General features: G+C 46.5%; 1 protein-coding gene across 6 annotated transcripts in view; it reads left to right on the top strand.

The window, feature by feature from the left end:
• DENND5B (DENN domain containing 5B) overlaps positions 1-26007 on the top strand; it is a 1683961-nt gene that overhangs the window by 1551933 nt on the left and 106021 nt on the right. For all 6 annotated transcript variants that reach the window (XM_069628551.1, XM_069628550.1, XM_069628552.1 and 3 more), the window contains one exon: positions 23919-24093. In XM_069628551.1, the coding sequence (XP_069484652.1) occupies positions 23919-24093 (175 nt within the window). The remainder of the gene's footprint in view (positions 1-23918; positions 24094-26007) is intronic.

Genomic DNA, 26007 nt, shown 5'->3' with positions numbered 1-26007 from the left:
ACCGGATGTGCAGGCCAGGCTACTCAATATGCCCTTTGAGGGCTTGAGGTTGTTCGCAGCAAGACGAATGAGTCTAGAGAAGCTGCAGATCTCCTAAGGTGGCAGCTAAGTCACTTAGCGCCTCCACAAGGCAACCTCAGCAACACTCCTACTCATGCTCATCTTCCTGGAGGGGTCGTCCTTTTCATTTCTATTCCTCATTTGGAAGGGGAAGAGGACAGGCTAGTCAAAAAGGACAAAAAAGATTCCCTCGTGGAGGACGAGGAGAGGGTGCTAGAACAGCCCCAGCAGCTGCAAATGTCCCCTCAGCTGCTGCTGCAGCTGCCTCTAAGCCACTCTGAGGTCTTGACCCACAAGACCCCGGTGTGAGGCAGAATCTCTCAGCATCTGAACGAATGGTGAGGCATTACTTCAGATGCTTGGGCACTGTAAACAGTAGCCCAGGGTTACTGCCTTCCTTTTCAGAAAAGGCCTCAGGATCATCCACCGGGATACAACTGTCAAAATTCCGAATCCGCTCCTTGTGCAGGAAATTTTAACCCTGCTAGAGAAAGGGGCAATAGAACATGTACCTGTAGGAGAGAAGCACAAGGGTTGGTATTCCCCCTAATTTCTCATGCCCAAGGACGGAAGATTGAGACCCATCTTGGACTTATGAAATATTAACATATTCCTGAGGAAGGACAAGTTCAAGATGGTAACCCTTTCTCAGATCCTTCGGACTCTCCAACTCCAAGACTGGTTGGTATCATTTGACCTTCAGGATGCTTACCTTCATGTGCCAAACCATCTCAAGCACAGAAAGTACCTGAGGTTCGCAGTTGGCAGTTCTCATTTTCAATTTAGAGTTTTGCCATTCGGGCTGACCTTCGCCCGAAGGGTTTTCACCAAACTGATGGCGGTAGTGGCAGCAAGTCTCAGGAGAGGGGGGGGGGATTCACATCTACCCGAACCTGGACGATTGGTTAATCGGGGCTTGTTCACCCGAACAGGCCCAGGTCCATCTGAGGATTACCTGCCACTTTCTACACAGACTGGGCTTCTCCCTCAATTACAAGAAGTCCCATATGATACCATTCCAAAGAATCCAATTCAGCAGAGCAGTCCTGGATACTTCTTGGGGAAAGCCTCGCCTCCCGAGGTGAGAGCTCAACAAATTCTGCAGATGGTAACAAAGTTCCAGTATGGCCAGCATCTGCCGGCCTTTCGATTTTCTGAGGTTGCTCGGCCTCATGGCATCCTGCATTTTTCTGGTGCCAGAGGCCAGATTGAGAATGAGATCCCTTCAATGGGCCCTCAGGACTCGGTGGTCCCAATTTACGGGGAATATATCAGATATTCTGCAAGTTCCAAGCAGAGTGGCTCAAGCCCTTCTATGGTGGGCTTGCAAGGACAATATTCTCATGGGAGAATCTTTTTGGCAACCATGGCCGGAGATAACGGTAGTGACAGACGCCTCACTCACAGGGTGGGGAGCCCACACCAGCGATCTGACAATCCGCGATCGTTTGTCTCTATCAGAGTCCAAACTACACATAAACCTTTTAGAGCTGAGGGCAATCAGACTAGCGATGAAAGCCTTTCTGCCCTCTGTACAGGGAAAGAATGTCCTGATAATGACTGACAAGACACTTGCCATGTACTACCTCAACAAGCGAGGAGGTGTAGGGTCACTACCACTGTGCAGAGAGGCAATGCAGCTCTGGTTCTGGGCAATACAAGAAGGAATCTCTCTATCAGCCGTTTACCTAGCCGGAGAGAAGAACACAGCAGCGGACGCTCTGAGCAGGCAGAGCACAGTCTCCCACGAGTGGGAACTAGCTCAGGAAGACCTTCAAAAGAGCTTCACTCTTTGGGAAACCCCTCAAGTGGACCTGTTCGTGACCGAGGTCAATCATACGTGCGATCAATACTGCTCAAGGGAATTTCCTCCAAGAGGAGCTCTAGGGGACGCGTTTGTAGTGGACTGGGAATTTCCACTCTGTACGCGTTTCTTCCAGTCCCTGTGGTTCCTCATGTAATCGGGAGGTTGAGCAAGTTCAGGAAAACCATGATCCTAATTGCTCCCGATTGGGCCAGGAGGACGTGGTACCCGGACCTTTTGGGCATGTCCATCTGCCCTCCAATACGTCTTCCATAAAGAGAGGATCTCCTCTTGCAAGAAGGTCGGGTTCTCCATCCAGAGGTCAAGACACTCAGCCTTCAAGGTTGGTTTCTGACTGAGATATAAAGATTGGGACCTCCCGGACAACGTAATGGAGATTTTGCTTTCAGCCAGGAGGCCAGTAACAAAAACCTTATACCTGTGTCGTTGGAATAAGTTCAGTAACTGGTGCAAGGATAAGAATGTGGATCCATTCCTATGTGGCACAACTATGGTGCTTTCTTTCCTATTACATTTAGCCAATCTGGGGCTCTAGCTTAGACCAATAAAAGGATACCCATCTGCAGTTAAGATCTTTAAGCGCTCCTCTGAAGAAGTCTTATTTCAAGATACCATTGATTGTACAGTTTTTGAAGGTTCTCATTAAAGTGTACCCCCAGTCCCATTCCATGTCCCTGTTTGGGATTTAAATTTAGTATTAACATTTCTTACATGCATTCCTTTCGTGCCTTTGCATTCTGGTCCTCTAAGGCTTCTCACATTGAAAACAGTCCTACTAGTGGCTGTTACATCAGCCCACAGGGTGAGTGAGTTACAGGCTCTCTTGTAAGCCCCCTCACACCATTTTCCATAAAGATAAAGTAATACTCAGTCAAACCTTCATTCCTACCCAAGGTTCTCTGACTTGCATTTGTCTCAAAAAATTACATTGCCTTCTTTTTATCCTCCCCCTCATGCAGGTAAGGAGGAAGAAAGACTTCATAGGCTGGACCCAAAAATGGCTCTCAGCTTTTATATTTCTAGACTCAGCAAAATGACCAACTTTTCATTGGCTACACCAGCCACAAATTGAGCCTGGCAGTAACAAAACAGACTGTATCCAGATAGATAATTTTGGCAATTGGAGAATGTTACAAACTGGCAGGTAAAGAACCTCCAGATGGGCTAAGAGCTCATTCCACTAGGGGCATGGCAACTTCAACAGCTCTTCAAAGGGGTGTTCAGTGCAGGATATCTGTGCAGCGGCCACCTGGTCGTCTATGCATACATTTGTGAAACATTATTTTTAAGATTCTACCTCATCCTAAGCAGGTCATTTTGCAAAGGCAGTTCTTCATGCGGTCCATGATTAGGGTTAATTGGTACTCCCTCCTCCAAATTTTCACTACTTTGGGAGTCTATCAAAGATGAGGAATATGTGGGATGGCACAATCCATTCAGGACAAGTTACTTGCCAACTGCTAACGTTCTTTCGACTGAATGTTCATCACACGTATTCCTCATCGCCCCTCGCAGCCTACCCCGCCGTACAATTTACGTGAATTACACTCCGTGTTCCCTGAGAGCTTGCGGTCTCGGGGTATGCCTAGTCAACTCCTCAATAGACGATATTGAAAAAACAGAACCTAAGCCAATGGGCGCGGCTCGAGCCATTTATACTATGGATGACGTTGACGCTCTACGGCAGCCCTTGAAGGAAATCGACACCACGACATGAAGCACAGCACCCTCTGGTGTGGAGTTCTTTTTTCCGAAGAAGCAAAGCTGATGGTACGAATATCAAAGATGAGGAATACGTGGGAGGAACATGCAGTCGAAAGAACGTTACCAGTTGCTAAGAAACCTGTTCTTTGCTACTGTTCCTTTGCACATCCTACCACCATCTCCTGGTACTGCTGGCTAGTATATGCACAGTATGTGATTCTAAGCAGATTCACAAGCATCAGAAGACATACATTACTCACTGTAATGTTATTTCTGGTGCTTGTATCTGATTAGATTCGCATGTGCCCACCCTTCCTCCCCTCTGCAGTAAAAGGAACATAGACATCTTACACCTTCTTTTCTTCGGTACTCACGCATTCTGTAAGGTTCCCTCACGGCAGAAAAAAAAAATTGAGGGACCTCGATGTGTGAAGGATTTTGGGTACATTACACGTCACGTTAGGGATGGTATTAGATTCACGCCCAGGACGTCCCTTTTCGATCTTCAAAAGAAAGATGCAATGCTCTGCGATTATGACTAGATGTCGGACTATATGCACAGCATGTGAATCTAAGCAGATACAACCATCAGAACCAGCCTGCATCGCCTCCCTTGAGTCTCAGCCTTGGTTACTTGTCCATTGCTACCATATAGAGAACCTTGGCTGGGGTCGTGCCAGTCGGTGCACGCAAGGCGCTCCTGCGAACGTGGAGTGAAACTGTTCATCTTTCTCAACAAGTAGAGGGGATAAATGCACCCGCAGCACTGTGGAGTTGTTCCCCTGTCCGAAGGAACAAAAAGAATTACATACCTCAAGAGCTCAAAGGTCACCCCTGACCGCAATCGACAAACAGCTTGGTAGCAACAGATTTTGTTGGACAGGTATGACGGAGCATGGTTGTTTAGGTATTTAAAGATTAAGCAGAAAACAATTCTGTCCTTTAAGCCGGTGCAATGATCGCTGTAGACCTGAAATGGGGGAGGACTTCCTCACTCTGAATATCAGTGTAACTGCAGCGTTTTGTGCTCTTTGCAATCTTTGATATTGTTTCAATGGAATACCTGCAAGAAGGCCATTGCAGTAGTCGAGGTGGGAGTTCACCAGAGCCCCACCCCAGTCAACCCTGGCCACAAGAGACCCTACTCACAGATGCGTGCCTGAAAGGCTGAGGCGTTCACTTATAGGATCTGACGGTAAGTGAACTGTGGTCCACATCGGAGTGCCCTCTGCTTGAGCTAAGGGCAATCAGGCTGGCCCTGGTTGCTTTTCTACCCTCTGTGAGGGGCAAGACTGTATTCGTTCTGACAGACCATACAGTAACCAAGCACTATCTCAACAAGAGGGGTGGCATGAGCTCCTTGCCACTGTGTAGAGAAGCATTGCGATTGTGGTTCTGGATAACAGCGTTTCCTTGGCTGTGGCCCATCTGACCGGCAAAGAGAACACTCTAGCGGACGCACTGATCAGGCAGTTTTCAACCTCCCAGTAGTGGTGCTCTGCCAGGAAGTTCTGGAGGAGATTTCCTCTCTGGGGTACCCCACAGGTGGACCTCTTCGATTCCAGTATAAATAGAAAGCGCAGGTAGTTCTGCTCCAGGGACTTCCCTTGTCTGGGTGCTCTGGGGGACGCCTCGACGGTCGAATGGGACAACCTGCTATGCGCGTTCCTGCCCATCCCCATCATTCCACTGGTTCTCAGGAGACTGCGCCTGTTCAGGGCCACAATGATCTTGATTGTTACAGACTGGGCCTGTAGAACGTGATAACCGGAGTGGATGGACATGCCCATCTGCCCTCCTTGGCGTCTAACGCATAGGACGGGCTTCCTTTCCCGATTGGAGATGAGCCTGCAGCCGAACCTCCGCAGCCTAAATCTTCATGTCTGGTTGCTGAAAAGGCTGAAGTATAGGAAGTGGGATTTGTCGGAGAATATTCTGGACATACTCGTATCTGCTCGAAGTCCTGCCACGAAATCCATTTATGCCTGCAGGTGGCAGAGGTTTTTGGCTTGGTCCAGGGAGCAGGATCTGGACACTTTTTTACTTGCTCCACTTCATCTATGTTGGATTTTCTTCTGTCTTTGGCCTGGACAGGCCTACAGATTGGTACAGTGAAGCAGTATCTTGCTGCCATTTCGGTCTTCAAAAGGATGCAGGAGCCGGGCTCCTTTTTCACGATCTCCACACTTATTCAGATCCTGCAGGATCTGTCCAACATGTTTCCCTCATGGCAGTTTGTTGTGGCGTGGGATTTAAATGTAGTATTGATGTTTTTAATGGCCACACAGTTTGAACCCCTTCTTGTTCTTTAAGATTGCTCACCCTTCTGGTGATTTTCGTAGTTGCTGCCACTTCCGCTAGACTGGTCAGTGAGCTCCAGGCTGACTGTTAATCCTACCTACTAGATTTTCTTCATGGAGGAGGCAACGTTGAGTTGGATCCTCCATCTTTCCGAACGTGGTCTGATTTCCATCTCTCTCAAAAGATCCATCTCCCAGTCTTCTTTCATCCGCCTCACCTTTCCAAGGAAGAGGAACGGTTTCATCAGTTAGATCTGGTTCGGGCCCTCAATTCTACGTTGTTCGGACTAGGGAGAATAGGGCTGATGACCAGCTTTTTTCATTGGATACCACAGGCAGAGCTGTCAAGAAACCGACCCGGTCTTGGTGGATCATTCTCTGCATCTGAGTGCTACCATCTGGCCAACAAGGGGGTCCCTGAACTCTTGGGGCTCCCTCCACCAAAAGAAAGGGTTGGCTGCCACCTCTGGTCTCCAAAGCAGAGTGCCTGTTCTTGATATTTGCCAAGCAGCCACGTGCGCTTGCTTGAACAGGTTTGCAAAGCATTGATGCTTGGACTCTGTCTGGTCAGGGCGCTCATTTTGGCAAGAGTTTTTAAGGTTGTGTTCTTGCTACCCTACCTTTTCTAGGTCGTTCTACTGCTTTGGGAGTCGATCATAGATGAGGAAACCGTGGGAGAAACATCCATCAGAAAAATAGTTACTGAGAGGACCTCAATAGGATGGTCCATTATCTTGTGGTCCAGTTTCTATGGCCTCCCAATTTCAGAATGATGCTGCAAGTATGTACCCCTGCTGAGGTTCACTGTACCTCTGCTCCCTTATTTTACAGTATGGACTGTAAGCTTCCCCATGCCAGCATCGGGAGGCTTTGCTGCCTATTTTTGTTTACTTGTCATTCAATGATAATTTGGTTCTGTTCAATAGAATATGTCTTGTGGTGTCCTGTAAGTAGGGGATTGCAAGCTGTATTTCTGAGGCTAGACACTGTCTGTCTCTCTCTCCTGAAGGCATACTACAGCTTATGCTCGACCCCAATCGAAAAGGTTCTTTGTGGTTACGTGATTTGCAATGTACACACACACACACACACACACAGCTATGAATGCAATGGAGTATTGTGAGATACCCATGTAATGCCTGTGGGGACAGTATTGTGGTACAGGCTGTGTTCACCGAACGCCCATCCACTTGTCTCTCTGAAGTGACATTGTCACAGTGGCCAATTGCTTTCAACCCCATTGATTTTCCATGTGTCTACATCAACCTCGTTCACAAGCATCCGTCCAATAAAACTAGTGTCAGCTGCTGCCGTCACATCCACCTTCATCCCCCCAACCCAGACTCAACCTCTGACTCTGCTCTCAGCAACCTCCATCTGGCCATTACTAACACTCTGGACATTCTTGCTCCAGTCATGAGGATCCGCCTGAAACCTGCCTCCAACCGCAATACCTGGTATGACTCCGAACTTGCAGCCCTGAAACGCAGTTGCAGAGCTGTGGAGCGGAAGTGGCAAACCTCAGGCTCACCCTCTGACAAAACTGACCTGCCGCCTGCTCCAAAGGCAACACAGACTCTCCATCCGTGCCAAAAAAAGGGCCCACATACAGACACTGGTATCTGGTGCATCCAGCAATCCTGGCTGAACTCATTAGAATCTGCAGGGAACTAGCCAACCCTTCTGCAGTCTCCTCCCCTCTTCCATCCCAGTCCATCTGCAACGCACTGGCCACACATTTCACCACTAAAACTCTGGACATCCTGAACACCCTTGCTACCTTCTCCCAAAACCATTCCCACACAAGCGTGCCTCCTATGGCCTCCAACCCTCCTCCTTCCTCTCTCTCCTTCATCTTCCCCTGTCACTCCAGATGAGGTCACCAGAGTTGTCTGCTCTATGAAGGTCTCCTCTAAACAGGTTTCCTCTTGCTCCAGAATCATCAAGGAAAACATTGGCTCTTTCCCCTGCACTCGCTGATTTCTGCAACCACTCTTTTGCTACTGGATCTTTCACCTCCCACCTCAAGCACTCCCTTGTGTGCCCCCTCTTGAAAAAACCTAAAGCAGACCCTACTTGTCCAGCCAACTACCGCCCTATTTCTACTACCCCCTCCCTCAGGAAACTCCTGGCCTTCCCCCAACTTACTTCACACACTGAACTTGTTGGCGGTTTCCACGACCATCAATCTGGATTCCGAGCATCCAAAGGCACGGAAGCTGCTCCTCTGAACACCTGTGGAGAACTACTTGCATCTCTGGTTTCTAACTCTCCAGCTGTCGTCCTCCTACTCAATATCTCCTCTGCCTTTGACACGGTAAACCACTCCATCCTCATAAAACGGCTCCATGATACCCAGAGTATCTCGGAGCAGCCCGTGGATGGACTGACTGACGACCTTCCTAACTGACCATTCCACCAAGGCTATTCTGGGCACCTTCTACTATCCTACCTCTTTCTCCACCTGGCTCTTTAACACTTACCTTGCTCCGCTGGCACTCCTCATTTCCTCCTTCTCCCCCAACTTCCAGTGCTACGCAGATGACCCACAACTCCTTTTGAAACTTACTGCTGACCCTATTGCATCTTCCGCCACCCGGACTGTCTATCTGCCACCCAATCCTCGTGCACTTCCAACAATCTCTGCCAGCAAGACTGAGATCCTTCCTATTGGGACCACTGCTATCCCACTTCTCCTTCATCTGCAGCCAGAAAATCTGGAGTGATCTTCGACTCCGCTTTCCTTCCTCACTCACATTCAGGACATTGCCAAGAAGTCCAACTTTCAACTCTTCCTTCTCAAAGGAATTCTCCCTTTTCTCACTTCCCCGGGAAGGTCAATGTTACCAGAGCTTTGATTCTCTCTAGGCTAGACTACTGCAATAGCCTTCTCTTCAATCTATCCTCTTCCTCTCTATGACTCCTCAAACTAATCCAAAATAGGACAGCAAGACTTATCCTTGGCCTTAAGCCCAGGCACCGCATCGCTCCTGCCCTAAAAACTCTTCACTGGCTCCCGGTTGCTGCAAGGATGAAGTTCAAATCCCTCTGCATCATCCAAAATGTTGTCTGGAGCTGGGGACCACGCTATCTGCAACTTGCCCGTACTAAATACTCTCCCCCTAGACCTCTACGTTCCTCTTGTACCAACTCTGTGTGTCAAGCATTTTGCTAAACAGAGGGCCGGAGGCCGATCTCTTTCCTCAGCTGGCTCCCTCATATGGAACAGCCTCCCCCTTCCTTTTCGTCTTGAGCCAGACCTCCTCAAATTCCAGAAGCTCCTCCTTCCCTCGCCTGCTAATCTTACAGTGGATGTGATTGGTGACCAGGGCCCTATGTGTCCTTCGGGGCCCTGTCCTCCCACACCCAATCGCCTTCAGCCTCTGCCTACACACATCACTTGCCTTGGCACCTACTGGCCTCGCCATTATAGGCCTGCACTTACCCATTTATATATTTTTCTTTTTACAGTTGAAAGTTCCCTAGCTCTTCCTACACTGGGCACTTACACCTACTGCTCACTAATGATTACGGGCACTCCAGCACTTAACCCCCTCTGCCTCTTCCCCTCTCCTCACTCTGTGCTTGCTCACTCTGAAGGCTCACAAGGCCCAGTATGTTCATCTTTATCCTACAGTGTATTGTTTTCTATCCCAAGGTCCCCTTCCTTTTGCCCTTTGGGCGCTTTGAAACACAATTTACTTGTATAAGCACCTAACAAATGCACATAAATAAAGGTATTACCACTATGTGTTTTTCTAGATTCCAGAGTACTTGGCTCTAGACCACTAGTTTACTTTTTTTGTCTACAATTTAAGTACTTGAATTTATCAAAGCAATCTTTAATCCTAAGCAGAGACTGCAATTTCAGTCTTGCTTCTGTCAGGCATACAGGACTTATTGTGAAACACAAACCTCACAATTCTTGATCGTACTCTTATTTCAAGGTTGGGCAGTGGACACTGGCATTGAGTCGTCTTTTACACAGCATGTAATTGTCCTGTGCTTGCTTCTGGATGGCTCAGCGATAGGGCTGCAGCAACTCCTGTCTAAACTCAATGAATATGCTAAACTGAACGGTCTCATAATTAATCCATCGAAATCTAAGATCCTCATCTTTAAACATCCAAAAGTAAAGGTGACCTCGAGAAACTGGGTCTTGGGAAGCAAAGTAATTCCACGTGTGGACGAGTTAATCTACTTGGGATACGAAATCCTAGCTCACCCAACTTCAAACAAGGTGATACCCTCCATTCTTGGGAAGACATCAAAAATTATTGCACAAATGAAAAATCTGAATGGAAGATTCTGCAAATTCTCAATAATTCCTCTCAAGAAGTTCTACATAGGTAAAGTTGTCCCGGTCCTCCTCTATGGCCTCGAGGCAAAGCCTCTATTGTGGAACTATGATTGGAGCAAAATTGAGGGCTTCTTGTGGAAATCTTCCCTCCATCTTCCATTGTGCACTCCTCTTGTTAGTGTGAGATTTGAGTTGGGACTGATTTCTTTGAGTTGCCGCGCAGAGTGGAAGCTACTGTCCCTCTATCGTAACATAACCACAGCCAGTATATCCACTCTTTTTTTCGACGTAAACCAACTTCTAAAAAAGGCAAAATCAAAAAAACTTCTCGGCTTAGAAGAAAAGATTGGCCACATTTTATACAGGCTGGAATTAACAACAGAAACTCTCATACAAAATCCTAAGAAAGTCACAAAAAAATTTGAAATGGAGGACTGGATTAAAACAATCGAGTGAGTCAGAAGCATTAACCCTCCAAACCTTTTCCTGAAAGTGGACAGAAAGCTTGGTACCATCCCACACTACTTGGAAAAGTTCCCGGACCAAAGAATTAGAAACAACTTTCTCAGACTCAGACTGAACATAGCCTATACGGGTGAAATACTGGCTCAAAGAAACCAGGGTGAGAAGGCAATAAGCCTTTGCAAGATCTGTGCCTCTCCGAACTTACAATCCCTCAAACACCTGCTGCTGGAGTGCGAAGGCACATGGGCGATTAGAGTGTCATCACTGGGGAGATTTGTAACCAGAGAGGAGAGCCTAGTTCAGGATGCATTTTGGGATAGACTGATCTCCGGCCAAGAAGTAATGTTAACTGCTGCGATAGTAAACATTTTGGAGAAGCTTACTATCCTAAGGAACTATCAACAGACTAGCCATGTTCTTGAGCCTTCCAGTCAATGGGATCAGTCTACTTAGTTAATCCCTGGTTTCTGAGCATTTATTTTACCCTTTTATTTTCTGTTTTCTTAATATGCAGGAAAAAATTGCTTTTTGAATGAAATCTGAACTTTCAATACTCTTTTTTGTAAAGGTTTTCTTATAAACCAAAACAAAAAAAAAAAAAAAAGTAATTGTCCTGTGCTGCCTTTTTTGTAAAACACTTGCAAGGTACTTAAATACCCAGAAGAGTAAGACCACAGAGGGTCGAGAAGGATTTATCCTGTATGTGTTCTACTATCCTGAGGTGTCCATAATAGAAAGTGTGTTTGCCATTTTTCAAGATTGTTTGAGGGCTATACAAGAGTGGATGCAATCCCACAACCGCAAGACCTTACAATCGACTGCTATTCCAGCATTATTGGACACCTTATTACCCTTTAATCAAAAAGTGAAAAATCTTGGCTTCCACCCCCAAGGATGTTTCTCCTCAAGTTAATTCAGTAACCAGTATTTGTCTTTTTGCAGTTACAACTAAAGCAAGGTGCTTCTACTTTCTGTGCCACAGGAGATTGATGATTTGCTCTCTAAATCAGTTCTAGACTTTACTACTCAAATGCTCTTTATGTTGGCCTCCCTCTCCCTTTCTGAAACATCAGTGGGTGTAAAATGTTGCAGTTTGTCTCCTAAAATGTAGGCGAATTCTACCATTTTTCTGTTGTCAGATCATCTCTGCATTGGCTTGGATGTCCATAATAGTGATGTTTAAAATAGTATGCTTAGCATTTAAATGTATAGAGTTCCTGGCCCCAGCATATCTCCCCTCCAAAACTCTCCCCTTTTTCTCTTAAGTCCTGCTCCTTTACTTTGTGGTTAAATTCCAAAGGTGACAGATGTTTCTCAGTCCTTGAGACTAAAACCTGGAATTCTTTCCCCCTTCCTTTTGTGGTCCATGTATTTTTGGTCACTGTTCAACTCTTAACTGAAAAGCTACTAATTCGCTTAGGCAGTACACGTCCAGCATCTAGAGAACTTTGGTGATTAGTGTGCTATGGTAATGTACCAAATCAATCAATGCTTTCGGTGTACTTTCATTATCAGGAGATTTTCGACCTCTGATGGCAGAGAAATCATTATCAGGAGATTTTCGACCTCTGATTGCAGAGAAATCATGTCTGACTAGCATAGAAACCCTGGCATCAGGAAAATTGGGGAAGCTCTGAAAATATTTGAGGCGGCCATTCTGAAAGATTTATAGCAGGGAAGGTGTGTTTGAGGGGGCGTAATTGAGAAGTGCCTGGGAAAAGTCCATTTGGGTTGTTTGCCAGAGTCGTTTTTAAAAGGTTGCAATGAAAAGTGTCTTAAGGTTCACAGAGATCCCGCCACGACGACCCAGAATTGGAGGCTAAAGAAAAGGAGTGTGCTGGCGTTAAGTGGGACTCTCAAAGCATAACAGAGTGAGAATGAAGCAAAAGCTTTGTCTGAGGTAGATGGTAAGGGACCACCATAAACACAGAGACCCAGAGACACAAACAGTATGAGCAATGTGAATTAAGGGCTATTGACGTTTATATTTGCTTGCCCGGATAATATTCAACAGTTCGGAAAGACAGAGTATGTGTTTAAAATACAGTATGCGATTTTAAGTACGACTTCCATAAATATTTGTGCAGTTGTAGAATTATTTTACCTATACCTTTTCCTTTTTTAGTTACCCATATGTTAGAATAAATGTAGGCATGTTTTCAGACATGTTTTGCTGTTTTAGACTTATTCTAAATGTATGGTGTATGCATTCCCGAACCATATGTAACCAAATAATTGCTAGTCCTGCAACATGCTGATAATGTACATGTTTCTGTGTACTTGGATCCTTACAAAACTAAATGACAGTGACTCCTGCCTCCAAAAATAACATGCACAATGCCTGCCATATAAAAGCATGAACCTCTCTGCGGAGTTGGCTTGAGAATTGTAAAGTGATTGGCTTGTGCAGAGTGAATGTATTATGCTCTGTGGTAATGTAATTTTCTACTGATCTGAAATAATTTTGGAGCAGTACAAGAACATTTCAATGGATTGCATCCTCCCGCAGATTGCTCATCAGATAAATATCCATTTTTGACAGAGGGCATAGTATGACTCGACCATGCCACTTTTCGACTATGGATGTGACGTTAGCTGCTGTACATATACCATGTCACTATGCCCCGGCACCTCGGCTCCTTTATTCCACGACTCGCACGTTGCTATTTGGAACGAGTCCCGTATGAGAAATTTCACATGCGACAAAATAGTTATCTTGATTTTTCGTCGACATCTCTGCTCCCAAGGTATCTGATTTCAAGCGTTGCCAGGAATACAATTCCAATATTTCGATCACCAATGCACACTGCATCTGCCTGTGGTGCCTTGGTAAAGATCAAATCTTTGAGGATTTTGGTTCTTGTCAGCAAATTAATCCCAAATCGTTGAGGGAGCGATCAGCGAAACTAGCACTTGGGCAGCCTTCATCCAAATCCATGGCTCACTCAACTGCCAGGTCGTCTGGACAGGAAACAAAGGTCCCTGCACCAGAGAAAGAGGACAGACATTAGAAGAAGACTTTCTCGTAGCCATACATAGTCCTCCTCTTCCCATAAGAAGAAACAATGCCACAGACACACACAACGGCCATTCATTGCGGTAAGACCTTTACGGGCACGTTGAAAGCGAGGGGGAAGGTTTAAGAAGCAGATGCTCCAAATGTTTAAAACAGCTGCACCTGTTACTGCTCCAGTCTCGACACTGCAGGCTCCCACAGCACCAGTTGTACTCAGTGTTTCTAGCGCCCTGGTGACTAAGTGGGGTCCGACACCCTTGTGATCGATCACGACTACCGCAAAACCAGCCGTTGCGCTGAAGGGTCCAGAGTCCCCAGAGAAGTTAGGCCTGTGTACCACACTGTCAACGTCTGCACTGACAGCCAATCATTTTTTTGTCCCGGATTCTCGCTCAACGTTCACCGATATTATGCGGTCGATTTTTCAACGATGATGGGGACACAGGTGCCTTTTGGCTTCAGGCCTGAGGGAGGAGGAGCTAGTGGGGATGATTTCTTTACTGACCAGGCTGATTTGGTTGCCCTTGCTGAGGGGCTTCTGTTTAATCTGCAAATCCTGCGTGTACATTAACTGTAATTACTTATTATGTATACATATATTTCTGTAAATGTGTAAATACTTCCATGTCAAGTAACGGTCTCTGATGACTATGTATGCATCTCAAATTATTCGCCTGGATGCCCTTGGGCCAGGTGCGCTTTACAAATAAATACAAATACAAATGATGCAAGTGGGTTGGACACTTCTGACCTAGACATGCAGCAAGTTGCTCCATATGGACACCCTAATGCTCAATACTAAAGGACGGTTGAGGGGGTGGTTGAGGCTTTAGGTCTGGGGGCTCCTGCAAAGCCTCTTTCTGCCTATGACCTCATGGACATACTTGACAAGGGTCCTCAAACAGAGAGGGCATTGCCCTTTAATGCTGCCATTGTAGATCCCATAACTGCCGTGTGGCTGATAGCTTGCTCCATGCCAGCTGTGGGTTCAGAACTTACTAAGAAATATAAACCAGCAAAAGGGGGGGGGGGGGCTTTCTATTCCTATCGTCCCAACCAATGCCGGAAGGTTTAGTGGTACATGCTGCTACAGTGAGCTCCAGACCAGCCACGTCTACCTCCAATTTGCCTACTGATAGGGAATCCAAGAAAACGTGTACCCTAGATGAAAAGATTTTCGCCTTGTACTCCCATGGGCTATGGAGTCTTGCAGAGAAGGCAGCACAGCTGATCCCTGCTTTTGAGATGAGGGATGGTTTTCTGCATCTTGTTGATGAGGGCAAGGAAGTAGCTTGCCGGGCACTGCAGTTGGGCCTGGACACTGCAGATTGCGTGGGCCGAGCAAGGGATCAGCTACTGTGCTGAGATCAGCCTATATGCACATTTCTGGGTTCTCTCCAAATTTCCAAGCTATGCTACTGGACATATCTTTTGACCGCAAACACCTGTTCGGCCCAAAGACAGATGAATCCTTCCAGAAGTTCAGGGACTCTAACATAGCTGGAACATCTCTAGGTATAGCTATGCAGCACCCCCAAAGCAATCTTTCGGTTTCTTCTCAAGAGGAAGAGGCTATAGGTGGTTCTTTCTGTTTGGAAAGAGCACAGCTCCTGCAAGCCAGGCAAGGGAGAGTTGTTTCTTGTGTCCCGGATGGAGCAGGGAGGCCTCTAGGAGCCAGCAGACGGCGACAGGGGCGTCTGCACCCACTAAGCCTCTTGGAGTTCTATGTCCCCCTCCCCCCGGTTGGAGGTAGACTTTCCGAGCACTTGCCTCAGTCGAAGGGGGTAACCTCTGATACTTGGGCCTTGTAGCTCATTGAATGGGGGTACTGCATCATTTTTCCTAAAAGCACTGAACAGACCCCCCCCACAATTCCCCCGCACCTCCCCAACGCTGTGTGAGAAACCGGAGGGCATTCTCACACCTCTACTCCCTTTTGGACCCTATTCTCAGGTGGCAAGGGAAAGGCCATCACTTTTGGATCCTGACCCTGGCGGTGGAGTTGCGAGGAAGGATCACCTGGGTGGAGGGTACTTCCGGATTGGAGAGAGGATGTCCGCAGGCGAGACATGGTATCCCCTTTTCCTTGTGATAACCAACTTTACCCTCCCCCTTCCTTGATGGGTTGTTGCCAATCACTTCCTTTAATTTCCCCTCATTTATACCACTCTAGTACTGGGACGAGGAAGAGGCGACTCGGAGTGGTACATACTAACATGCCATTACACCACTCTGGTACTGAGACGAGGAAGAGGCCTGAATACTTTTGTGAGGATCAGGCATGTTCAGAGAACGCTGGTAATTATGGTCCGGCAAATGGACCTAAGGGCTTGCACCTGCAACCTGTTGTGTCCCAGATGCATAAAAGGTGGAGATGACAGTCAGGAGGGGGAGACCAGCAGGAGAGAAGCCGGACCAGGTGGTGCAGGCCTGCTAGGAGAAAAATCCTGTAAAGAGTGAGGCTGCCGAGGAGGATCCTGCCTGGAGGCCAGGACACCAGCAATTATCAAGGAAAGTCTGCAATGCTGAGGCCTGAGAGGATCACGGCTGTTGGAGCCTCCTTGGTCGGGTGCCTGCACAGCTGGAACTGTGGGGCACGGAAGAGACCCCAGTGCTGCAAGCTACCATCTGCGAGTGACGAGCGGAGCTGCCGGCAACCCACAGAGATTTCCAAAGCGGAAGCACGGCTCACAACGCTACAGGGATGTGTGCGCGGAGCAGTGAGCGAGGAGAGGAGACTCCCAGAGGAGCAGCCATGGACCAGTGAGTGAATCAGAGGGAACACGCATAACGGGGCGCTCCTGGGGATACTACAGGGCAGATGTGATTGCTGGATGAAAAAAAATAGATGTGCAATTAAAAGTGAACCCAAAGTGAGGGGTTGTATTGAACAATACGTGCAAGTTGAACTAGAAGTTAAAGAATGTGAATTAAGCCTTATTGAATAAAGAGCTAAAGGAAAGCTTTGATAAGCTTACAAGTGCAATGCAAGCATGTATGAAGCACACAAAGAATGAATCTTACGAAATAAAGTGGAAAGCAAGCAATGAATAATACTGAAGGGTGTGAACGTAAGGTGAGGAAGGAAAGTGAGCACCACAGAGTGAATTGTATGAAAGAACACATTGGGGCAAAGCCAAGAGACTGGCAAGGAGAAACCAAAGGGAATGTGAACCAAAACACAGGGGCAGTGACAGAAAAACCTGTGCCGGCAAGAAAGCCTAGCAGGGATGTCATTTCACCAAAATGCCAGGGGTAGCGGAAGGGACCTCACACGACCCTTGACCCCCTGATGACATCACAGGAAGTGATGTCATTTGAACTCACCCCGAAGTGATATCGCGGGAAGCGATGGAACACGACCTTTCACCCGTTGACAAAACAGGAAGTGGCATCACATAGCATTGTGACACTACGGAAAATATGGTTCCGAAATCACTAAAATGTGATGTACATTTCATAAAAGAATGGATCTCCATATGTATCATTAAGATCAGTGTGCATAGGCCCATATTACCAAATTACTGTGAATGCAAGCAGACGTCCATGACCAAATGATAATGATGTGTTATTAGATAGCACTTACGCTTAAGCGCTTTATGTAGAAAAAATATACACCCAATATCACCCAACCTGTGTTGGTACTCATTTATCGACCTCCGAAGGATGAAAGGCTGAGTTGAGGCGTTTAAGAACAGACTAAATCAGTGACTCACCCCCTGAAGTGTGCTTGAAATAAACCTTTAATGAGTCTAACAATTATTGTATAGAATTCCAGAAAGACACATTTGGTATTCCTATTCTTTCTTATTTAGCGTCAGTGCTGAAAGTGTTAGACTTGTGGCACTCCTGTTATTATTTTTTATTTTATTAAGGGGCCTGAACAAGAAAGCCAGCCACTCCAGAAGTAAAGAGCCACATGGCGCTGGCCACAGCCCAGGAGCTTGCATTACAAAAAAAAGGGGGAAAAAACGTTTTATTTTTAAAAAAAATTTAAAATCTTTTTTTTTTTTAAGAGGTCACAAGGGAGAGTACAATGGTTGCAAGGGAGACCTCAGAGGTTGCAGTTACGACCTCTGGCGACCCCTAAATGACGTCCCTGAAACCTAGGGTGATCGGTTGCGTGTCCTGTAATGGGTGGACCATTTTGTCCGACAACTGCGCTTAGACTGAGGATACCCTGTCTGTGAAAGCCAAGGAACAATACAGATAACTTACCTTCACGTATGAAAGAGATTTCTGAAGTGAAGACAGAAGAGAGCAATCTGTGTAAACTATTAAGGAATTGGGAGTATAAAGTTGATGCGGAACTGGCGTTTTGAGTATTACTAGACTGAAACTAAGTGTGAATTGGTAAACTGGACAAGCTAATGTCTTGGGGATGGGAACCCTGAGACCTTGTGAACTTTGTTACCTTGGGGAAGGAAACCTCAAGGCACTTTTGGAACTTTGTCTTCTTGGGGGAGGGAACCCTGAGACTTTGTGGAACTGCCTTGAACTTGGGGAGGGGCAGCTGGAAAGGGTATCCAATCATTGTATTGCAAACAAAACTGAATAGTACATAACAGAGCGGCCAAAAACACAGAAAAGATTAAATATATAAAGGGTAGTGGGGTAAGAGGTTAAAATGGGTCGGGATGGGGTTGAGGTGTCTTCAAAAGAGTGGAAAAATGTTGTGATTGGGCGCGCAGCCAACCACCCAAATCTTTTTAAAAATCTGTTTTTCAGGGTTTTGTCCACAATTAAATTTACCACTATGGTTATTGTCGTCAGTAAGATCACATATAACCCTGGAAAGTAAGCCAAGAGCTGGAGAAGCTCAGAACTTTATTTTGGAACACTGCTTAATTTGTTGTTCAAATCCCTACACATTGTTTTAGCTTTAGTTGTGAGGGCAAGTATAGGTTTTGGACAGTCAGACGTTTAAGTTGAACTTGCTGACTTAGACTATCCTTAGTTTCTTTAGGTAGGAAAATCCCACCTTAGCATATGGAAAGTTAGGCCTTACACCATCCTGACATTTAAGTGTTTTGTTTGAACTATGAATATGTTGTCTGCGTCTTGTTTCCTGATGCCTTCACAGCTCCCAGCAAAAACCGGAACAGGAGCTCCAGGAATAATTGAGAGCCGTGTTATTGAAGGGTGTCGATGGAAGAGGTGCCACCTGAGCATATATAATCGGGCTGGTAATCCTGTTATTTGCTAGTGCCCAAAAAAGGAGCAGGACTCTGTCCCATTTTTGATGTCGGGGTCTTGAACAAGTTCCTGTGGAAACACAAGTTCAAGATGGTGAGGTTGAAAGAAATTCTCCACGCTCTGCAGCTTCAGGACTGGTTGGTGTCGCTGGATCTTCATGACACTTATTTCCATGTGCCTATGCATCAGAAACGCATGCGTTTCATGAGATTCGTCATCAGGGATACGCATTACCAATTCAAGGTGCATCCTTGATGGGTTGGTGCACTCACTGCGGGCACCTGCAGGTGAGCAGCCTTTGGTCACCAGTAGAATGCAGTTATCCTATCAACAGGCTGGAGTTGCAGGTGATTGGGTTAGCCTGATGGCCTTTGAGCCCTCCCTCCAAGAGGAAGCGGAGGCCATGCTACTATCTCAACAAACAGGGGGTGTTCAATCCGTGACCCTGTGCAAGGAGGCGCTGCAGCTATGGTTCTGGGTGCTGGAGGACCAGATCTCCCCTTCAGCTGTCCATCTAGCAGGAACGGATAACGGGCTGGCAGACGCTCTGAGCAGGTCTCACAAGTGGAAGGTGTGCCAGGAAGTTCTCTAGGTGATCTTCGCTCAGTGGGGTACCTCCGATGGTGGATCTGTTTGCTACGAAGTTCAACATGAAATGCAGACAGTTTTTCTCAAGGGAATTCCCAACAAAAGGCGTGCTAAGGGTCTTCGACCTCCACTATGCCTTCCCTCGGATACTTGTCATACCGTGGGTTTTCAGGCGGTTGAGGAGATTTTGAGTCACCATGATCTTGATTGACCCAGATTGGGCAAGGAGAACGTGGTACTCGAAACTCGTGGACTTGGCCATCTGCACACCTCTCTGGTTGCCTCAACGGCAGGCCCTCCTATACCATTTTTGAAGGTTGGGTGCTCCACCCAAACCCATAATCCCTTAAACTACATGCATGGCTCTTGAGAGGATGAGGTATGAGGACTGGAACCTCTCGGAAGAGGTACTTGAGTTGCTACTGAATGCACGTAGACCAGGTACCAGATCTCTGTACACGTGTAGATGGACAAGATTTGAGGTGTGGTGCAGGAAACGCAGCATAGATCCTAGCGCTACAGTGATCGAATTTGCTGGCCTCCTCAGGTCTTCAGGTTGGTACAGTCAAAGGCTACTTGGCGGCTTTGTCTGTTTTTAAGAGGGATCCGGATCAAGGATCCTTCTTCACAATCCTGGTTATGACTGAATTCCTGAAGGGCCTTCTAAATATGTTTCCACCCACCCTGGTTATGGTTCCAGATTGGAACCTAAACTTGGTTCTCACACGTTTGAGCCTATGTACTCGTGTCCTCTCAAACTTCTTACTCTGGAAACAACTTAGCTCGTGGCAATCCCGTCGGCTAGATGTGCAAGTGAGCAGCAGGCCTTATCTTGCAAGTCCCCTTTCCTTTGGTTCTTTAAGGAGAAAGCTTCACTGAAGGTGTGGCCTGGATTCCTATCTAAAGTAGTCTCTGAATTCCATGTGTCCAAGAGCATTGGCTTGCCAGTGTTTTATCCTCCCGATTGCGCAGGTTACACCGTAAGAGGGCTCTCAGCTTTTATGTCGCTTAGGCCAGTGGAATTCAGGCGTGATGACCAACATTTTGTGGCTTTCTCTTTTTTCCAGGAAAGGCCAGTCTGTGTCAAAACAGAAAATCTCGGGATTCCAAGATGGCCACCGGAGAGTGACGTCTTACTTCCCTGTGTTCCGTGCCGGCATCAACAAAGGTGGAAATAATCATGCTGGGTAAACAAAACATTGAAGGCACTAATCCCCCTCGACAGAGGTAGCGGAACGCAAACCGCACAGAGAAGAAAGGTTTCTACATTCCCTTTTGCTGTGCCGGACTAGGTGCAGTGGATCAGGAAGATGGCACGTTTATGCCCAGGAACGTTAGGGAGCCGGGATCACCGACGGGAGGAGGAGCGGTCAGAGGGACTGAGAAGCAGTATCTTGCGCCCGAGCCCAGAAGGAACACCCCACTGGGGGAGAGTCTGGTGAGGTGGACAGGGCAACCCCACAAGAAACCGCGGAAGCGGACAGGGGATGAGCCAGGTGTTGGAAGGTGAGCCGCGTCTGTGACACTCCAGGGGAGAGGGGTAAAAGAGGCGGCTACCCCAAGGACAGTGGGAGAGAGGGTAAATAGGAGCAGCACTAGGAGGAAAGTGTGCGATGGGCCCGTCAATCCACCAAAGAGACAAAATGATCCCACAGTGAAAAGGAGGCCCGGGGGGAAAAGGGCAGGGGGGCTTTGCTCAAGGAAGAGGCTCAGCTAAACAAGCCCTTAAGAGCAGGGGAGAGAAGACAGGAAACAACTGGCAGCAAACCCAGGTATCCCTTCCCCCTTGGGATAACAGACAAAGGAGAAGACTCTGATCAATATTCTCCCAATGGGTGAGTTTCATTAAGGGAAACCCAGGAGAAGCAGTGCCCATTTAACATTGATCACAAGTCCTACTGTTCCAGGACCTGGCTGCAACCACATTACAGAAAAGGAGAGCAATGGGTCCAGTGACTAAGGCACTTATAGACAAACAAATCCCATACAAATGGACATTCCCCTTCGGCTTACTCTTTTCTTGGGACAGGAAGCAACAGAGGCCCACTACATGCACTGAAGGCCTCGCAATCTTTGGAATGGGGGCAGCAGAGGCGGCCCCCTATGAGAATAGGGGAGGGGCCTCCAGGCAGAGGAACAGCACTTGGGACTGGTCTACCGCACGAGGGAGAAGAGGATACAAACTAAAAGGCCCTTTTATGAAACGGGGATGAAGATTAATAAGGAGCAAATACCCAGGGGCCCAGGGGGAAAGCCTCTTGGATCACATCGAAAGTACTTAAAGGCAAGCAAGGGGAGGTGGGGGAATACAAATGGAGGGAGTAAGGAAGGGAAGAAGTGACCAGCAGTTTAATAACGGCTGGGCGGGCTAGCTATCGGGGCACTTAGAATCCATAGAAAGTTACTATAACCCTAGTTGTTCCGGGTTAGAACATTGCCAGGCTCCCCACTTCTTTTGGGTAGTATAATAGGATACCACACCTAGACCGGCAGTGGGAGGGGTTAAGGTTGCTGGGGAGGGGGGGATGGAGATGGGGGGGAATAAGGAAACGCAACGTTCATTGTCATGGAGACAGCATGTGAAGCGAATACAAAGGGTCGAAAAGAGAATACACAGACTAGAGACAATGTCATTAAAAATTCTATCACATAACATACAGGGCCTGAACTCCCCAGCAAAACGTAAGAAGTTGGGGGCATACATCAATAGAGGGGCTGCAGACATAGTATTGCTTCAGGAGACGCACATTAAAAAGGGTGATGGACACAGGCTACGGTTGCACCAGTTCTCACAAATTATCCAAGCGGATGCAATAAACAAAACGGCCAGAGTTTTGGTCGGCATAAGAAATTCATTGGGAGCCAAGGTACTCCGAACTCAAGCTGGCCCATATGGAATATACTTGTTCCTCCAAATTCCTCTTGAGAACAGTAGGAACCATATACGTTGCCAATACGGGACAAGACGCCTTTATATATAATGCTCTAGGGAAGCTGTAAGAGGTGCCGCTTGTTCATTCCGCTACCGTCATCTTTGGAAAATCCATTTATGGTAATCGTGTCACTGTCCCGTGACATCATCACGTCATGTTTTAATGACAAAACATGCTTTCCTATTAGTTTAAGTATCCCTGCCTGTTTCTTTTCTCTCATTGCACAAGTACAATGGGGAATTAAAGTGCCTGCGTTGATGGCACCGCTGCACTGCGTAGTCCCTGATTGGATTATTGTATTATAGTGTAACATATCAGGTTGATGGACTTTTTGTGTCTGTCCATTTAAATTGGATGTCAGATGGGCAGAGATCCTAATAGTAACATAGGGTTGTCACGCTGTGTTGAGTCACCCATTCATGGTTTCTTGACTCGAAAATCTATCCAGTTTGAAACGTGATTGGTGGTATGTTCTCCCGCAGCCCGTTTAGCTTAAGATTTCACTTGTTTCATGGCGTTATATTGCTGCATGATCCTGGGAAACATAAACCACTTGGTAAGTTAGCTTGTGTTGTGAGGAGGGGGTGCCCCATAGCTCCAAACCTTAAACCCAAGGTTCTGCTTAAGTGTTGCCACAGCCTTGGGTTTTATGTGATTGGAAGATCATGGTGTATGAATTGCTAATCAACATGGTAAGCGGCATAAAAGCTATCCCCCAACGGACTGTTTCTTTCCTACCTTATGTTTCAAGTAGAGATTTAAGTCCAAGCTTTATTTAATAGAGGGCCAACACAAGGTATTTAGAGAGAATTATGCAATAGGAGCACCTTACAGTGGAGATGAAGCAAGCTGCACAGAACTAGAGTGATGATTCTGTGAGGTCTTAGCCACAGTAAATGATACTGCAAAACCCATTTGAGACTTAACACTCCCGTAGCCTTTGTATTGTGGTTTAAATGTCAAATCAAACTGAAATAGAACTCTGTGGTTACAAGCCTGTATAAGAGAGGGATGTTCCCATAGTGGTCAACCAATCTCTGGGTGTGGTGCACAGGGTTCCATCAGCAGGATCTCAGTCATTGCTGTGCTAAGGAATAGTTTGTTTAGTTGAATCCAGTTTTAAATGACAGATTGCGCCATATGTTCAATGCCTTCTAGGTGTCGTCTACTTAGTGTGATAATTAGTCGGAACAGGTTGATCCAAAGCAGGATAATCGAAAGGACAAAGTAAACCCTGTAATACTTACAGGGTGGTTATGATATGTTTGTTTATATACTCTCACATGTTGATTTGATTGGTGCAGTTTTCTGTTTCTGTTCGATATAGGGGATATTTGTATGAAACAATCTTTAGGGAGAGAGATGTAATCAAGAAATAAATTCTCTAATATAAGTCACCGCCTCAACAGAAATATGAATGTCAGTCTTGAAAATGTCTTGGGTGCGTGCTTTGTGATTTTAGAGTAGCTAACTGGAATTTTTTTTTTTGCCACTGAATAATCATTGGTTTTCGTACAAATTCACTTTTCAGAAAAAGCAGTCATCTATTTTGAAACTACTGACCAAATGGGAGACAGCGAAGAGGGTGTGCTTCTACAAAGAACATCCTACAAGACATTCTGTCACTATGCGAACGCCATTGTTGCAGCACCTAGGAACATCGGCAAGGATGGCAAGTTCCAGCTTCTTGTTTGTCTGGGTGTCAGGTAAGCAACACAGCTTCCCATTGCTTGAGCAAAGACTCTTAAAATGAATAGCAAAACCACATTTCCTAAAAACATTAATATGTTTCTGTTGCCCCTTCTCCCCGCCCCCTACCCCAAGGCAATGGTAAACAGAACAAATGTGGTTTATGGCTATAACCAAGGCTATATATGATAAAATATTCCAGATACATTAATGTGCTTTATTTAACATTCACTGATGGCAGGAGGGACTTTGAATGTCCTCCCCAACTCTGGACAGGGTGGTTTTCTCCCTAATACAAAGCCTCTGAGGATCAAACAAATAAAGTCTCCCTGTGGTTCAAACAATTCGGGGTTCCTTCTGTGCATAATTCTCCCTTTTCCATGGTACAGTCTTCACTCACTCTTCTTGGTTAGTCAATCTCTATTTTCAGCGTCTTATTCTTTTCTTTTGGGATCCTCCTCTCTGTCTCGGGCCCTGTGAGCACTTGCATATTAGGCTTTGGTATTTGGCAGGTGCCGGTAGCATATTCGTGTCTTACAGCAGAAGGCTGGAGCTGGTCTGCTGGATGGTTCTACCCATCTCCTGTTTTACAGTTGTGGCTCTTGTCCACAACATTGCATCTCCCTTGTCAACGACTTGTAACGGTGTCATGTCTGAGGACCTCCTCTTAACTCCTCTTTCTTCTTCCTACCTCCTTGATGTTCTGCTACTTGCTCATACCCCCACCAAACCAACCTCCTATCACACACTCTTGGCTAAAGGCTGAAGACATATTCTCTTTTTGCTAATCCCCAGTTCATCTCTCACCCAGCGTCTCCTCCATCCACCTCCAGAATACACTTCAACTCTTCTTCCTACCTCGTCCATAATGCATTCCAAACCCCATCTTTATCTTCACTGCTTATTTCACCTCCTTCCTCATCCTGAACACATTTTTCCCTGCATGTCACCTCCCGCCTTCTCAATACATTCTTCCTTCTTCCTCTTGATGTAACCTCCAGCTTAATACAATTCATCTCTTCTCTGCAGTTGTCAATCCTCTCCTCCATTAGCTTTTCCTCCAACTACCTTATTCTTTCTAGTGCTCCTCCACACACCTCCTTATTTTCTACCACCTTTCATTGTGACATCCAACCTCCTATCTGCTTTCTTGGCAACCTCTTTTCCCTCCTTCCTCCTGCTCCAACTCCTTCTGCTCTTCCTTAAACCCTACTCTACTACTCCTTCTCCATACTCCAATTCCTTAGCTCCAAAATTACTTCTCACTGCTGTAGTGGTAGTTTGTCCTTATAAAAGGCTGGGACTGAATATCTGTAGGCTGATGGGCTGAGGTGAGCATGCTCGTGACAGTGTCTGCCTACCTAGCTGGAAGAAGGATTTATAGAGAGCAGCCACCATCTTGGGTCTGTGACCAAGTGCCCTGCCTTACCTAGAGACATCTAGTGAGGACACTCTGGGTGGGGGGTGGGGGGGAGATTACCATTGCTTCTCCTAACCAAGTAGATGATGGGCCTAATGCTGGTGTGCGGAGGATCTCCTGGTTAACCGCTACTTAGTGCCCATTCCAGAGCAGTGGACAGTCACATGAGGCAATTTAGGGACACTGTTTCCTCAGAATACAGTTACCGAACTTGGGGAGCAGAGACCAAATTAAATCAGGAATGCAATCTCTCCCCTGTCCCTTAACATCAGTGCTTTGTGGTCACTGGGAAGATAGTTTGACACTGTGCGTATAAAGGAGCAGAACTCAGAGACCAAATAGAAATATGTGACAAAGGAGTTACTCTTTCAACACTGGTAATGGACACCCACTTAGCCAGTTCTATGTTATTTTTTTTACACAAATTCTGCCGAAGTACCGTACTGTGCCTGAATTCTGCCCAAAAAAAAACCTGTTTTATCTTTCTTTTAAAGCAATTTTTAATTGGGGG

This window comes from Ambystoma mexicanum, chromosome 12 (genome assembly GCF_040938575.1).
Source record: "Ambystoma mexicanum isolate Mex_15411 chromosome 12, UKY_AmexF1_1, whole genome shotgun sequence".
NCBI lineage: Eukaryota > Metazoa > Chordata > Amphibia > Caudata > Ambystomatidae > Ambystoma > Ambystoma mexicanum.
This window is presented reverse-complemented; position numbering and strand designations above follow the sequence as displayed.